Source organism: Taudactylus pleione, unplaced genomic scaffold (genome assembly GCF_031769625.1).
Source record: "Taudactylus pleione unplaced genomic scaffold, aTauple2 ptg000189l, whole genome shotgun sequence".
NCBI lineage: Eukaryota > Metazoa > Chordata > Amphibia > Anura > Myobatrachidae > Taudactylus > Taudactylus pleione.
In genome coordinates, this window is record NW_028284591.1 from 9,052,836 (window position 1) to 9,065,578 (window position 12,743).

Here is a 12,743-nt window from a genome sequence, read left to right on the forward strand (position 1 = left end):
CAGTCTGGGGTCCAGGGAGCCTTGCTAGCTAGTGTGCTCAATGTCGACATTGAGCGCACACACCTCAGGCTGTGGGTGGGGTATAGGGGGCAGGACCGGAGCATCCTGGGATTGGATAAGCTTTGCTGCTGGTCCGGTCCTCCTATTACCCTCTTCCAGCTACTGATTGCACTAAATGGGTCACATGTGAGGTAGAGAGAGACAGCAGCCTACAAAAGCCTGAGCTGCCCTGAGGCAGAGACAGACAGAGAACAGCAGCCAGGAGGGAGCAGAGGCATTTACAATATACAGGTAGTCATTGGGTCACCATCACCATTGGGTGGCTGCAAAAATTGGAATGCCACCCTTGAATGGTAGAAATACTAGTAGTGAAAGAAAAACATTGATGGCCTGTTACCATTGGCCAATGATGTGCCAGTAACGCAGCTTACTTCTGTAGTGACCGCAGTTTATCATGCTCTCTTACATGTGTGTTATGTTTCCTAGGTTACTGACTCAATATGGCTGAGACAGTGGAGCAGCAGGTAACTATGTGGTGTGACCCTCACTACTGTGTAGGTAAAGCTGGGGAATGGTAACCTGCAGGGGCATATTTATAATGGGTGCAGGGTGTGTGGTGCATACGGGCTCCTGGGTCCTTGGGGCACCCACTCCACACACTCTGCACCCATGTTTTAATACATATCTCTCCAAAGTCCCATGTTGGGCTGTAGCGCTGGACAAAATGCCTGGAAAGTGGCCGCTGTGGCTATTTTTCCAGTGTTGTGTGCATGCGCACTAAGGAAACTGCTGGGAAAATGGCGGTCGTGCCATTTTACCGGTGACCTGCGCATGCACAGTAGACACAGTATTGCCTTACTGCTGCAGTGACGCGACCGGCTGCTGGGGAGAGAGGAGGGGGCCCCGGATGGGGAATGCCCACAAGCCCCTCTGCCCCCCTCAAGATGCCACTGGTAACATGCATGCCTGTAGATGTAGTCACATGCCTAAACAGGTGTCCCCTCCAGCTGTTCTTCACCAGTCTACCAAATATTTACACTGCATATTCGGGGATGTAAGACTTGTTTACTTAATGCCCTATGTAGTTAATTATGTTATCCTCTAGTCCAGGTTCCCAAATTCTACCATTACAGTCCAGGTTTCAAGGATATCCATGCTTGAGCACAGGTGACTTAATACTGTACCTCAGTCAATTTGATTTAACAAGCTGGAAACAAGCATGAATATCCTTAGAACCTGGACTGTAATGGTGGAGTCTGGGAAACTCTGTTCTAAACCATAACTTTACTACAGTTTGAGTATTTTAACCTAAGTACAGGGTGGTATTTTATCTTTATCCAGAGTAAAGCCCTGTACACACTGGACAATTTATTTTACATTTTTTTAAAACTATAACATCGTTGATCGATATTTCGTTCAAATCGTCCAGTATATGTATGCACTAAACGATGCACACTCCTGCGGGTCATTAACAATATCCCAAGTCTGCACATGCCGCTCAATCTGGGGGTATTGGTAATTATGCCATGCTGTCTAATGCACCCTGAGCCCCTCTCCCCAGGTGTAGCCTTCTGGTCTGTTAATGGAAGAACCCGGTGGCAGTGTTGTACTAATTGTGGCTGTTTCTCCTACAGAACGTTGTGGTGAGGTTGATTAACCTCCCCTTGGTGAGCTCCACTTATGATCTGGTGTCTTCTGCCTATATCACCACCAAAGACCACCATCCCTACTTGAAATCTGTGTGCGACGTTGCTGAGAAAAGTGTGAAGAGCATCACATCGGTGGCTGTGACTAACGCCATGCCGATCCTGCACAGGCTGGGGCCCCAGAGTACGACTTGTCACTTCCCTCTGATTCTGCTTCTCATAACTATCTGACTGTTACATCCAGTCTGTTATCGCATGCGTCATGGACGTCCCTGAACTTTCACACTCTGAATAGACCTCTCAGTATATGACGGCCCAGTACAGTGCTTCCCAAACTCCTTCCTCAGGGAGCAGTAACAGTGCATGTTGTCCATGTTTCCTAGTAGCAGGTGCAAAGGTGTAGTCATTACTCAATGACTCATTTGAAAAGATCCACATGTGGATTTAATTATTTCACTTGTGATTCTGTGAGGAGAACTGGAAAAGATGCACTGTTAGTGCTTCCTGAGGAATGAGTTTGGGAAAACACTGGCCTAATATGTCCTTAAACATACAAATACATACTCTATTCTGCTTGTCACCCAGTTGCTGAGAATAATTTCTTAAACATTGTAATTTACTTATAATGGGAAGCGCACTGGATTTAGTTGGTGTAGAAGTAATTCACAGATTGGCAGTGTTGTATGTTTTAAAGTAGATCCAGTGGTTAACCAGACATAATGGGGGATATGTATCAACAGCTTTTTACATTAAAAAAAAGAATGGTTTTCAAATTTTTTACTAGATAAGTTTTGAGGAAATGTATCAATGTTTATTTAAATTTTTTATTTTTTTTTAATTAATTTTTTTTTTTTTTTTTTTCCTGGCGGTAATTGTATTCCAACACCACTGATTGTGAAGTAAGCTATTATTGCTAATTAGGTGAAACTTATGAAATTTAAATCCGTAGTACTTGAATGAATATATAAATATATATATTTATTTTTTTTTGTTCATTTTTGAAAAAATATTGAACTTTTATAAAATAATTTTAATGATTACAAAAAACTACAATTTGCTATAAAATGGGTCCACAAATAAGGTTCTAACAAGTACTACACATACCTGTCTTATAGGTGTGTGTGTGTGCGCATCAAAAGATTCCTTTATTTTGATGAACCACTAGAATTCCGCTAGTCACTTATGCAGAACGCCACCTACTGTGCATGTCCAAAACTCAGCATACGCAGTAATTTTTTTTTTTTTCTTCGGAACATGAAAAAATCATTTATGTGGTTTTTCCATTATCTAATCCTAATGCAAAAATTATTACAATTCAGGGGGTTTATCACTTTTCCATTTTTGGTGAAAACATGATAAATATGACTATAAAAAAAGCGAAAAGATACACGATGTCTGAAAAGTAACATTATTTTTTCACATTTGTCATGCTATGCACAGCACAAGCCAGCTTGCATCCCCCTAACAACTAGCATAGGAAGTGGGTTAAATGTTGTGTATTTTAGACACTCACTTGGTGCTTTCACCTTTAACCTGGCACACTAGTTACAATGTACTGTTACCTCAGAATGACCGGATTTATCTAATTTAATTTCTTTTTTTTTAAGTTGTTCTGGCTAACAACATTGCCTGTGTAGGATTGGATAAGATTGAGGTGAAGCTGCCCATTCTCTATCAGCCCACTGACAAGGTAAGCGTACAGCCCAACAGCTAGAACTTAACCACTTTTTTTTATTTATTTTTCTGGCAAAACCAGCAGGATTCTGGCCAGGATTTGAATCCTGGGATTGGTGACTCCAGCCCTGGGATTCCCAGTATCACGGTGCAATGTTAAAATCAGCCAGGCAGCAAAATATAGCAGCCTGTTGGTCTCTAGCAGCAGGACACACAGTAGGGATGTCACGCCAGCAGCTACAGCCGCCATCATGTGTATGCCAGCTCTCCTTTGCTGGACCTGATGCGATCTGGCTCACCAGAGACCAGCTGCAGCTCTCCCCGCACTCTGCATTTTGATTGAACAACTCAATCCCGGGATTAAAAAAACTGCCTGGAATTGGCCTCCCTAATTGCCGGTTCTGCAGGGGAGTCTGAGGAGATCTGTTGTGCATATGTGTTTAACAGATTTCCTCTCCATAAACACAGTGGGGTGGTACAGTCACATCTTGTCCCATGCGACCACGCCCGTTAAGTGGGTAATATCCTAAAAATAGGAACCTGCATTACACAGATGTGTTGTGTAAATAGTCTTCCCTGCAGTATTTCTTCTTCCTCCTCTAGGTGGTCTCCAATGTCTCTGAGGCCATTCTTGGTGCAAAGGATGCTGTTGTACAGAGTATCTCAGGAGTAGTTGGTAAAACCAAGGGAGCTGTGCAGGACGGTGTAGAGATGACTAAGGCTGTTGTACATGGTGGCATTAGCACTGTTCTGGGGAGCCGTGTGGCGCAGACTGTGAGCGGCCATGTCGATACTGCGCTGACCAAGTCTGAAATTCTCCTGGAACATTACCTGCCGCCAACTGAGGAAGAGTTGGGTAAGCTGAAACTGATGTGAGCAGTACATTCATGGTAGATGGCATTCCTGCTAGGCTGTATTGACATGGTGCCGCACTCTGCCCCATACCTCCCAACATGACCCTCTCCAGGAGGGACACGATGGTCTGGTCCTGGACTTCCCTGGTAAGAGGTGGGGCTGCAGCACAGTTCAAAAGTCAAATAGGGGAGCCTCACCAACTGTCATTTCACACACTGCCAAACATCACTGGCTGGGACTCACTGGCAGTTAGTGTGACTCCCCTATTTGAAGTTTGGACTGCGCTACTGCCCCACCTCTGGAGCCGCCACCAATCATAAGTGACCAGGGAAGTCCAGGACCAGAGCATTGTGTCCCTCCTGGAGAGGGTCATGTTGGGAGGTATGCTGCCCTGTGTTTTAAATGCTAAAATGCGCTCTGCCCTTATGGCTGCACCTCGCTGATACGGAGGCCTGCTGCTGTCCCCACCTGCGGATCACAGTGAGACAGTCCTTGCCTGGTGAATAGATGCCATGCACTCCATCTTATCACTCTGCAGGGAGGGCTTTGGGGCTGGCCAGCATCTGAGTGCTGAGCAAGCCCCCTGCAGTGACTAAATGGGGGTACGTCTTAAGGCCACGCCCCCTTCAAGTGGCCACGCTCCCTTTTGGGCACATGCTTGTATTCACACCATAAGCCATGCCGCTCTCCGGCCATACAATTCTTACTGTGCCACTGGGAACCCAGCTTTAAATGAAGCCGTGTAATTGGATTCCCGTATTTCTAGAGTTGGTATATTTGTTGTTGTTTTTTTTTTTTTATTTCAGCCAAGGAAGCAACTAACACAGAGGGGTTTGAATCAGCAACCGAAAAGCCAACTTACTATGTTCGCTTGGGATCGCTCTCTACAAAGGCCTGTAAACGTGCTTATCGGCAAGCTCTAGCACAAATGAAGGATGCTAAAGGCAGAAGCCAGGAAGCCATCGCTCAGCTACAGAACACTGTTTATCTGGTTAGTTGTGGATGATATAACTTATTGCCATGAACAAAATGGCTGCCACCTGTCCAGTATGACTTCCTGCCCTACATATAACTTGAAAGACTTCTAGATGTTGCTGCTTAGATAAACTAATAAAATGGGCCTGGCTAACCTGTGGCTGAAGCTGTGAAACTACAAGTGCCAACATACCCTCCCAACCAATCCGGTAACTCATACTGGGACTTGAAGTGTCACATCAGCTGGCGAGCCACAGGTTGGCCAGGTCTGATCTAGAATCCTGATCTCAAGGTGAGGGATGGCGCCCTTTTAAAGGCTTTTCTTATGTTCTTTCTTGCAAATTCAATCTAAAAGATGAGTAGCGCCAATCAGAAAATCCATGATGCACAAAATAAGATGTACAACACATGGGTAGAATGGACAAAGAGTACAGGACAGCGAGCAAGTGGTGAGACTGACAGTGCTGAGGTAAGCTTCTGTAACTACAGTATGGTATAAATGCTGTCTGCTAATTACTGAATAGATGAATCATAAAATGATTATGATCTAACATGTGACCTGTTTCACAGCAAATTGAATCTCGCACTCTGACTATTGCCTGGAATTTGACTCGACAACTGCAAACCACATGTCTGTCCCTGGTGATCAGTGTACAGGGCCTTCCTCAAAACATCCAGGGCAAAGCTGAAACAGTCAGCGTCATGGCAACCGATGTCTATCAGAACTTCCGTACTGCTGCCTCCTTCAGAGAAATGTCTGATGGACCCTTAACCGCTAGTAAGGAGCAACTCACTAAAATGAAGACTTCTCTGGATGAGGTGATGAATTACTTGGTGAACAACACTCCACTAAATTGGCTGGTAGGTCCTTTCTACCCCCAGGTGGCCGGCTGCCCACATGGGGAGCAAGAAGCTGATGTGTCGGACTCCGCTAACAGGGAGGACTAAATCGTGCTTCAGTCTACAAAGTCACTTTGCTACAGCCCACTTCAGTGTATTTGGTACAATGTCTAATGCAGCTTTACTGTCACTTTTCCTCTGAGGCACTGACTGTGACTTGGGACCTTTAGCATGTTAGGTGCTGGCTTTACACAAATGCTGACTAATGAAACCTGTATTTATTATGTCTAATCCACCACACAATGTCCATTATATTTTGCACTTTTGTATCCTTAATAAATATATTCTCACTAACTGTCTGTTTATGATGAAGCTTTTAATCCCAATTCTATTAATGTCTAACAGTTAACTTGGTTTCTTCAATAACTCTTATGTTACTGTGGTTAAATACCCCTCCCAAGTACTGCAGACTTTCTGTGCAGTGCTATGGTCAATGAGCACACAATTCTGTGAATTAGCAGCTCCACCATTTTGCGAGTGACAGCAATCTCATTCTGTGAGTGCTGAATCTGCAGGTAACCACATGGTGTGATGGCATACCATATCTGTATTGCGCAAGGACCATGTCCATTAAGGCGTCAGCCTTAATGATCGTAATTTCATTGCTTTTTGAAGCTTGAGTGGCAGAAAATCAATAGGTTTTGTGAATTTTCAGATCATGTCTAAGCAGCTTTAATGGGACATATGAAACTGTAAGGGTTTTTTGTCTATAGAATTTCATAACTTTTTTAAAAAATGTATTAAATATCAGGGTTTGGATGAGCAAACCGGGCTACATGCAGGGGAGAAGGGCCACAAAATGGTACTCTAATGCAGGTGGAAGAGGGGACAGGAGGCTGGTTTGGGAGGTGCAGAGTGCGAGATGGCTATAGTCGTGTGGGGTAGCAGAATCAGCAGTAGTGCAGTGCAAAGGGGGCATCAGTGGTAGTGGGTATACAGCTGAGAAAAATCAAGTCAAATGGACTAATGCAGCAGTGAGATCTACGCATCTATGCTAAAAATTGAATGTGTTAAAAAAAAATAAAAATAAAACCATCCCCCGGGCTTTGGAGCTCCAGTACTGGTTGTGCTAAATACAGGAGACAAACGACATAGTGGTCCCCCTGTATTAAGCACAACCAGCATCGGGCTTTTGATAACCTGTCCTGGTTGCCAAAATATGGGGACAAATGACATAGGGGTCCCCCATATTTAGTGCAACCAGCACAGGGCTCTGAGCCGGTCCTGGAAGTACAGGGGGAAAAAATGTATAGGGACCCCCTGTATTTCCCAGCACCGGACTCTGTCTAGCGGGGGGTGATGCCACAGCCAGGGGAGCCCTTTCACCGGGCCCCCAGCCGGATAATCACCCCTGACCACTAGTCAGCCCAGGCTGGGGAGTCAGGGAGACCCCCCCCAATAAAGGGGTCTCCCTCATCAAGGCACCCCAGGCTGATTATGTAAAGTGTGGTGCATAAGAAAATATAAATAGTCTTTTGCAGTAGTACTACAGGTCCCAACAAGCCTCCCCAGCATGCTGGTACTTGGAGAACCACAAGTACCAGCAGGCGGGGTATTAAGGGTGTGCTGGCACCTATAGTACCCCTGCAAAAGAAATATTAAAATCAAAACAGTTTTTTTTTTTTTTCAATTTTCCTTTTTTATTTATACTGCACCTTCACCTAGATGGCGACTGCCTTTAAGCTCTTTTGCACGGCCGCCCAGCCAGGGCTTCCCGGCGTCTTCTTGCGTCAGCTGGTCTTCTCTCCAGCCGACAGACGGAGCTTGCGCTGGCTCTATTTAATCCAGCTTTTATAGAAACCGTTGTAATTCCTACACCGTTCACCTGATTTGGATGTAATTACCCTCAAATTAAATCTGAAAGTCTGCAGTTAAAGCACATCTTGTTTGTTTCATTTCAAAGCCATTGTGGTGAATAGAGGCCAAAATATGAAAATTCTGTCAATGTCCCGATTATTTATGCACCTGACTGTATAAGCAAAACAATGTTTGCTTTTTGCCTTTTTAAATTATTGCAGCTTTTAATCTGTAGCTAATTGTGCCCAAATTGCCCTGTTTCACACAAGTCCACCATGGACCCAGGGCCGGATTAAGGGCCAAATGGAGGCGTTCCCATGTGAAATGTTAAGCATGTACAGGTTATTTAATAAAAGCAGATATCCATGCTTGCTGACATTCCGTGAGGGAGCAGCCAGGTCGGCAGCTAGGCATTGGAGGGCGTGGCTGGGGATATTATCCAACATTAGGGGTGGAGCTGGGGCGTGCTGAAGCAATTGTCATTTTGGACCCACCCCACTACACAATGCCAAGATTATCAGCATTGTGAGCAGGGACATGATGTGAATCGCATCATCGCCCCCCCGCCCCCCAACCCCTTACTGCGGGGGTTTGTATGGGAATTGCGAGGGGGCCACGCCAACTAGGAAACTTGACTGCTTTTCCAGGGGGCAAGTATGGGGATATCTCATATAAATATTACCTTAAACTTATAAACATTACACATGTAGAATATATAACACAGAAGAAATCAACATTCTAATAAAAAAAACAGAAAAAGTGGGAATAAAAGTTTCCTGGTTAACTTCGATCAACAAGAATGAAGTCACAACATATGACAGAAGTGTGTGACAGCAACACCAGTCTTAAGCCGCGTACACACTGGCCGATATTGTGAACGATAACGATATATTTCATCGCCTGCACACGCAGGCCAACCTGACGTTATCGTGAGGTTGTGCATGTTCACGGATGCTGCCCATGACGGCACTGAATGATGTTAACGACATTGAGCCTGGCTGACATATCGGCCGTTCAACTGAAGGCCTACATATCGTGTGTGCGTGGGCCAGCGTGTTCAGGCAATATGTCTGCGAACAACGACGTTCACAGACATATTGCATCGGTTGTGCAGCACAGCCGATGCCCAATATATCTGCAGATATATTGGTGCATTGTGCTGTGGGTACGGGCGGTCAGCCGACCACCCATACACTTGCTGCATGGGCTGGTGGTAATTAACAGCTCAACTGGGCAGGCGCATGTAAATGACTACCCAGTTGTGACGTCAATCACGACGAATCGGGCAGTCTGTATGCAGAACATATATTCTGCACAGTCTGCAGATATATCAATGTACCCAACTTTAGGGGTCTAGGTACTAAGGGTCTATTTACTGAGCCTTGGAAAGAGATAAAGTGGACGGAGATAAAGTACCAGCCAACCAGCTACTGTCATTTTTCAAACACAGCCTGTGACATGACAGTTAGGAGCTGGTTGGCTGTTACTTTATCTCCGTCCAAGGCTTAGTAAATAGACCCCTCAGCCCTGGAAAGTGATAAAGTAGATGGAGATTAAAAACTACCAATCAGCTCCTAACTGTCACTTTATTGGCTGTGGGGTCTATTTACTAACACTCCACTTTTCATGGAGTAAATGCCCCTCCTGCTCTGCCGGCTACTGCAGCTGTTACTAAAAAAGCAGAGTTATGGGTAAAATTTATCCTTGTTAACTCTTTCTTTGAAGTCCATAGGGAGACAATGAGGTGTAGGTGGGACTTGGAGACACCAACAGCAAAGCTTTTTCAATCCCAGGTTGCTCCGGTCCTTCCCCCTATACACCGCCCACAGCATGAGGGCAACTCAGTTTTGTTAACAAGCCCAAGGCAGGAGCAGGATAGGAGAGAATGAAGACTGGTACACTGAGGAATCGCACTCTAACACAGAGAAGGAAACAAGTGACCAAGATAAGTGTCAGGGCGGGTTCCCGGTGAACCCTATGGACTTCGAAGAAAGAGAGTTAACAAGGGTAAGTTTTGCAGAACTCGCTTTTCTTCTTCAGAGTCAATAGGGAGACAATGGGGATGTCCCAAAGCAGTTGTTCTTGGACGGGGACGCTCCTGAGCTGAGAGAACCTGACACCCGAAGGAAGCATCCTGAGAGGCAAATGTATCAAAGGCATAGACCTAAGAAAGGTGTGGACAGAAGACCATGTAACCGCCTTGCATAGTTGTTCAGCAGAGGCGCCACGGAGGGCTGCCCACAAGAGACCCACAGAGGAAGGCCGGTCTGCGTGTAAATCTGTGAGATAGTCATGCGAATCCATCTGGCCAGAGTCTGTTTATTACTTGGCCATCCCTTCTTATGGAATCCATATAAGATGAATAGGGAGTCTGATTTCCTGATGCAACTAGTACGGGCCACGTAGATCTTCAGAGCACGGACCACGTCCAAAGAAGCCTCACCTTCCGAGAAGTCTGGTGATTGAAAGGCCGGAACCACAATTTCCTCATTAAGGTGAAAACGAGTAACCACCTTGGGAAAGAAGCCAGGGTGTGTTCCAAGAACAGCCATATCCTGATTAAAGATCAAAAAGAGGGAGCAACATGAAAGCGCCCTAAATCCGATACCCTACGGACAGATGCTATAGCCAGAAGAGTCTTTTGCAGTGAGCCTCACCTGCTGAGAGGTCTGGTGATTGAAAGGCTGGAACCACAATTTCCTTTTAAAGATGGGAGTACCAATGGCATCTGGGCCAAGCCGGAGCCACCAACTGGACTGTGCCCCCTTCCTGTTTGAACTTCTGAAGAACCCGAGCAAGGATGTAGACTAAAGGGAAGAGGTACACCAAATGGAAGGGCCACCTCACGGAATATGCATCCACGAAGGCTGCATTGGGGTCCCTTGTTCTGGTTCCATACACTGGGAGTTTGTGGTTGTGTCATGAGGTCCACATCTGGTAGACCCCATTTGTCCACCAGGAGCTGAAAGACTTCTGGATGTAGAGACCACTCCCCTGCATGCACATTGAGATGGCTGAAAAAATCTGCTTACCAATTGTGAATTCTTGGGATAAACACTGCAGAGATAGCTATAAGATGGCGTTCGGCCCATGTGAGAATGCGGAACACTTCTGCCATCGCTGTCTGACTTAGACTGCCTCCTTGGTGATTGAGGTAGGCCACTGCCATGGCGTTATCAGACTGCACTTGTACTGTCCTGCCGTGAAGAATATCCTGATCCAGGGTGAGAGCTCTGTAGATGGCTCAGAGTATCAGGACATTGATAGGAAAGATTGCCTTGGCTGGAGTCCGTGTCCTTGGAAGGAGTGCTTGCCAGCCACTGCACCCCACCTGAGGAGGCTTGCATCTGTGGTTAGGAGTACCCAGTCCGGGATCCAAAAGGGGCGCCCTTTGTTCAAGTGGGATGGCTGTAGCCACCAGGTTAGGGACAGGTGAACCTCCAGGGAGAGGCCCATCATCTGGGATCTGAGCAGATGAGGGAACCTGTTCCACCTGGAGAGAATCAGGTGTTGTAGGGGCCTGGAGTGAAACTGAGCAAACTCTACCATGTCGAAGGTGGATACCATGGATCCCAGGATCTGTATTGCAGAGTGAATTGACACACGGCGACTGTGTAGTAGTCTGCACATTCATTGCTGTAATACCGAGATTTTTTCTGCTGTTAGGAAGGTTCCTGAAAGTCTAGGAGGGATCCCAGATGTACCATTCTTTGAGAAGGCATCATGGAAGACTTTTTACAGTTGATCAGCCAACCATGCATTTGTAGAAAGGTAATGGTTACCTGTAGATGGCATTGAAGAATTTCCAGGGAGCTGGCCAACAGCAAGAGATTGTAGAAGTATGGGAGCAGTCTGATCCCTTGACGACAAAGGTAGGCCGCTATAACGGTCATGATCTTGGTAAAGCCCAGAGGAGCCGTAGAAAGGCCAAACGGCAGAGCTTGAAATTGGTAATGTTGCATTAGTATAGCAAACTGGAGATATTGTTGATGAGAAGGCGCTATAGGTAAATGTAGTTAAGCGTCCTGAATGTCCAGAGACACCATAAAGTCCCCAGGCTCAATAGCCAGGACAATAGAGCACAGGGATTCCAAACAAAGCCTGGGCACCCTGATAAACTTGTTCAGCGACTTGAAGTTGAGGATAGGCCAATGAGACCCGTTGGCTTTCTGAAATAAGAAAAGGGTAGAATAATAGCCTTTCCCTCGCGGTGAGGAGGGAACCAGAATTATTACTCATGAGAGCAGCCTTTTGGAGCAGCAGGACCTTGCTTGGATCCGATGGAGGTCCTGTGCAAAAGAACTACTGGGTGGGGTGCCTCAGGAATGAGAGGGCATATCCGTGGGAGACCTCTTCTCTTACCCAAGCGTCTGATGTGGTCAGACACAAGAACTCCAGGGAGAGGCCCACTCCATCAGGCTGTAGGCTTGTCCTCAGGTTTGGTAGGTGGACGTCTAGTAGCCCAGGTCTAGGCTTGGAGGCCTTAGTGGATGCCTAATGGCTTGGAAAGGATTAAACTTTAGCTTTTCTTTGAGGACAAAAGGATGACATCCAAGACTTTGCATTATATGCCGAGGGAAAGAATGTAATCTTGGAAGCTGCCAAGGTAGTCACAATTTTGTCCAATTCTGGTCCAAACAGGATCTCCACAGAATAAGGCATCTGCCTTCCATGAGTGAAGCCAAACAATACGGTGGGCTACTACGGAAGTGGCAAATGCCTTGGAAGCTAGGAGAGCAGTATCCAGAGCTGCTTTGCCTAAATAGGAAGCTGCATTTCTAATGTGAGATATGTAGGACAGCTACATATCTTCCAGGGCCTCTGCCCTACTCTCAATGGCTTTTTCACCCAGGCCGTAGCCCTAGCAGGACGAGTAATTGCTCCTGTAAGAAAGTA

The 12,743-nt window shown here is 46.0% G+C and overlaps 1 protein-coding gene across 2 annotated transcripts; it reads left to right on the plus strand.

The window, feature by feature from the left end:
• The first annotated feature begins 222 nt into the window (after positions 1 to 222).
• LOC148519536 (perilipin-2-like) lies at positions 223 to 6,349 on the plus strand. Of its 2 annotated transcripts, none has more exons than XM_088476553.1 (8): positions 223 to 291; positions 487 to 524; positions 1,635 to 1,830; positions 3,254 to 3,336; positions 3,924 to 4,176; positions 4,982 to 5,166; positions 5,506 to 5,619; positions 5,721 to 6,349. In XM_088476553.1, exons 2-8 carry the CDS (start codon positions 501 to 503, stop codon positions 6,096 to 6,098), a joined length of 1,233 nt encoding a protein of 410 aa, XP_088332679.1. In that variant the 5' UTR covers positions 223 to 291; positions 487 to 500; the 3' UTR covers positions 6,099 to 6,349. The 2 variants fall into 2 exon arrangements, with proteins under 2 accessions (XP_088332679.1, XP_088332678.1); XM_088476552.1 differs by having other exon boundaries at positions 236 to 291; positions 487 to 554.
• Positions 6,350 to 12,743: the final 6,394 nt, after the last annotated feature.

Excerpts from the sequence above, each read along its gene's own strand:
- LOC148519536 (XM_088476552.1), top strand. The coding sequence starts at position 501 with ATGGCTGAGACAGTGGAGCAGCAGGTAACTATGTGGTGTGACCCTCAC. Across the intron at positions 3,337-3,923 it reads TCTATCAGCCCACTGACAAG|GTGGTCTCCAATGTCTCTGA; the intron begins GTAAGCGTACAG and ends TTCCTCCTCTAG. Across the intron at positions 5,167-5,505 it reads TACAGAACACTGTTTATCTG|ATGAGTAGCGCCAATCAGAA; the intron begins GTTAGTTGTGGA and ends TCAATCTAAAAG.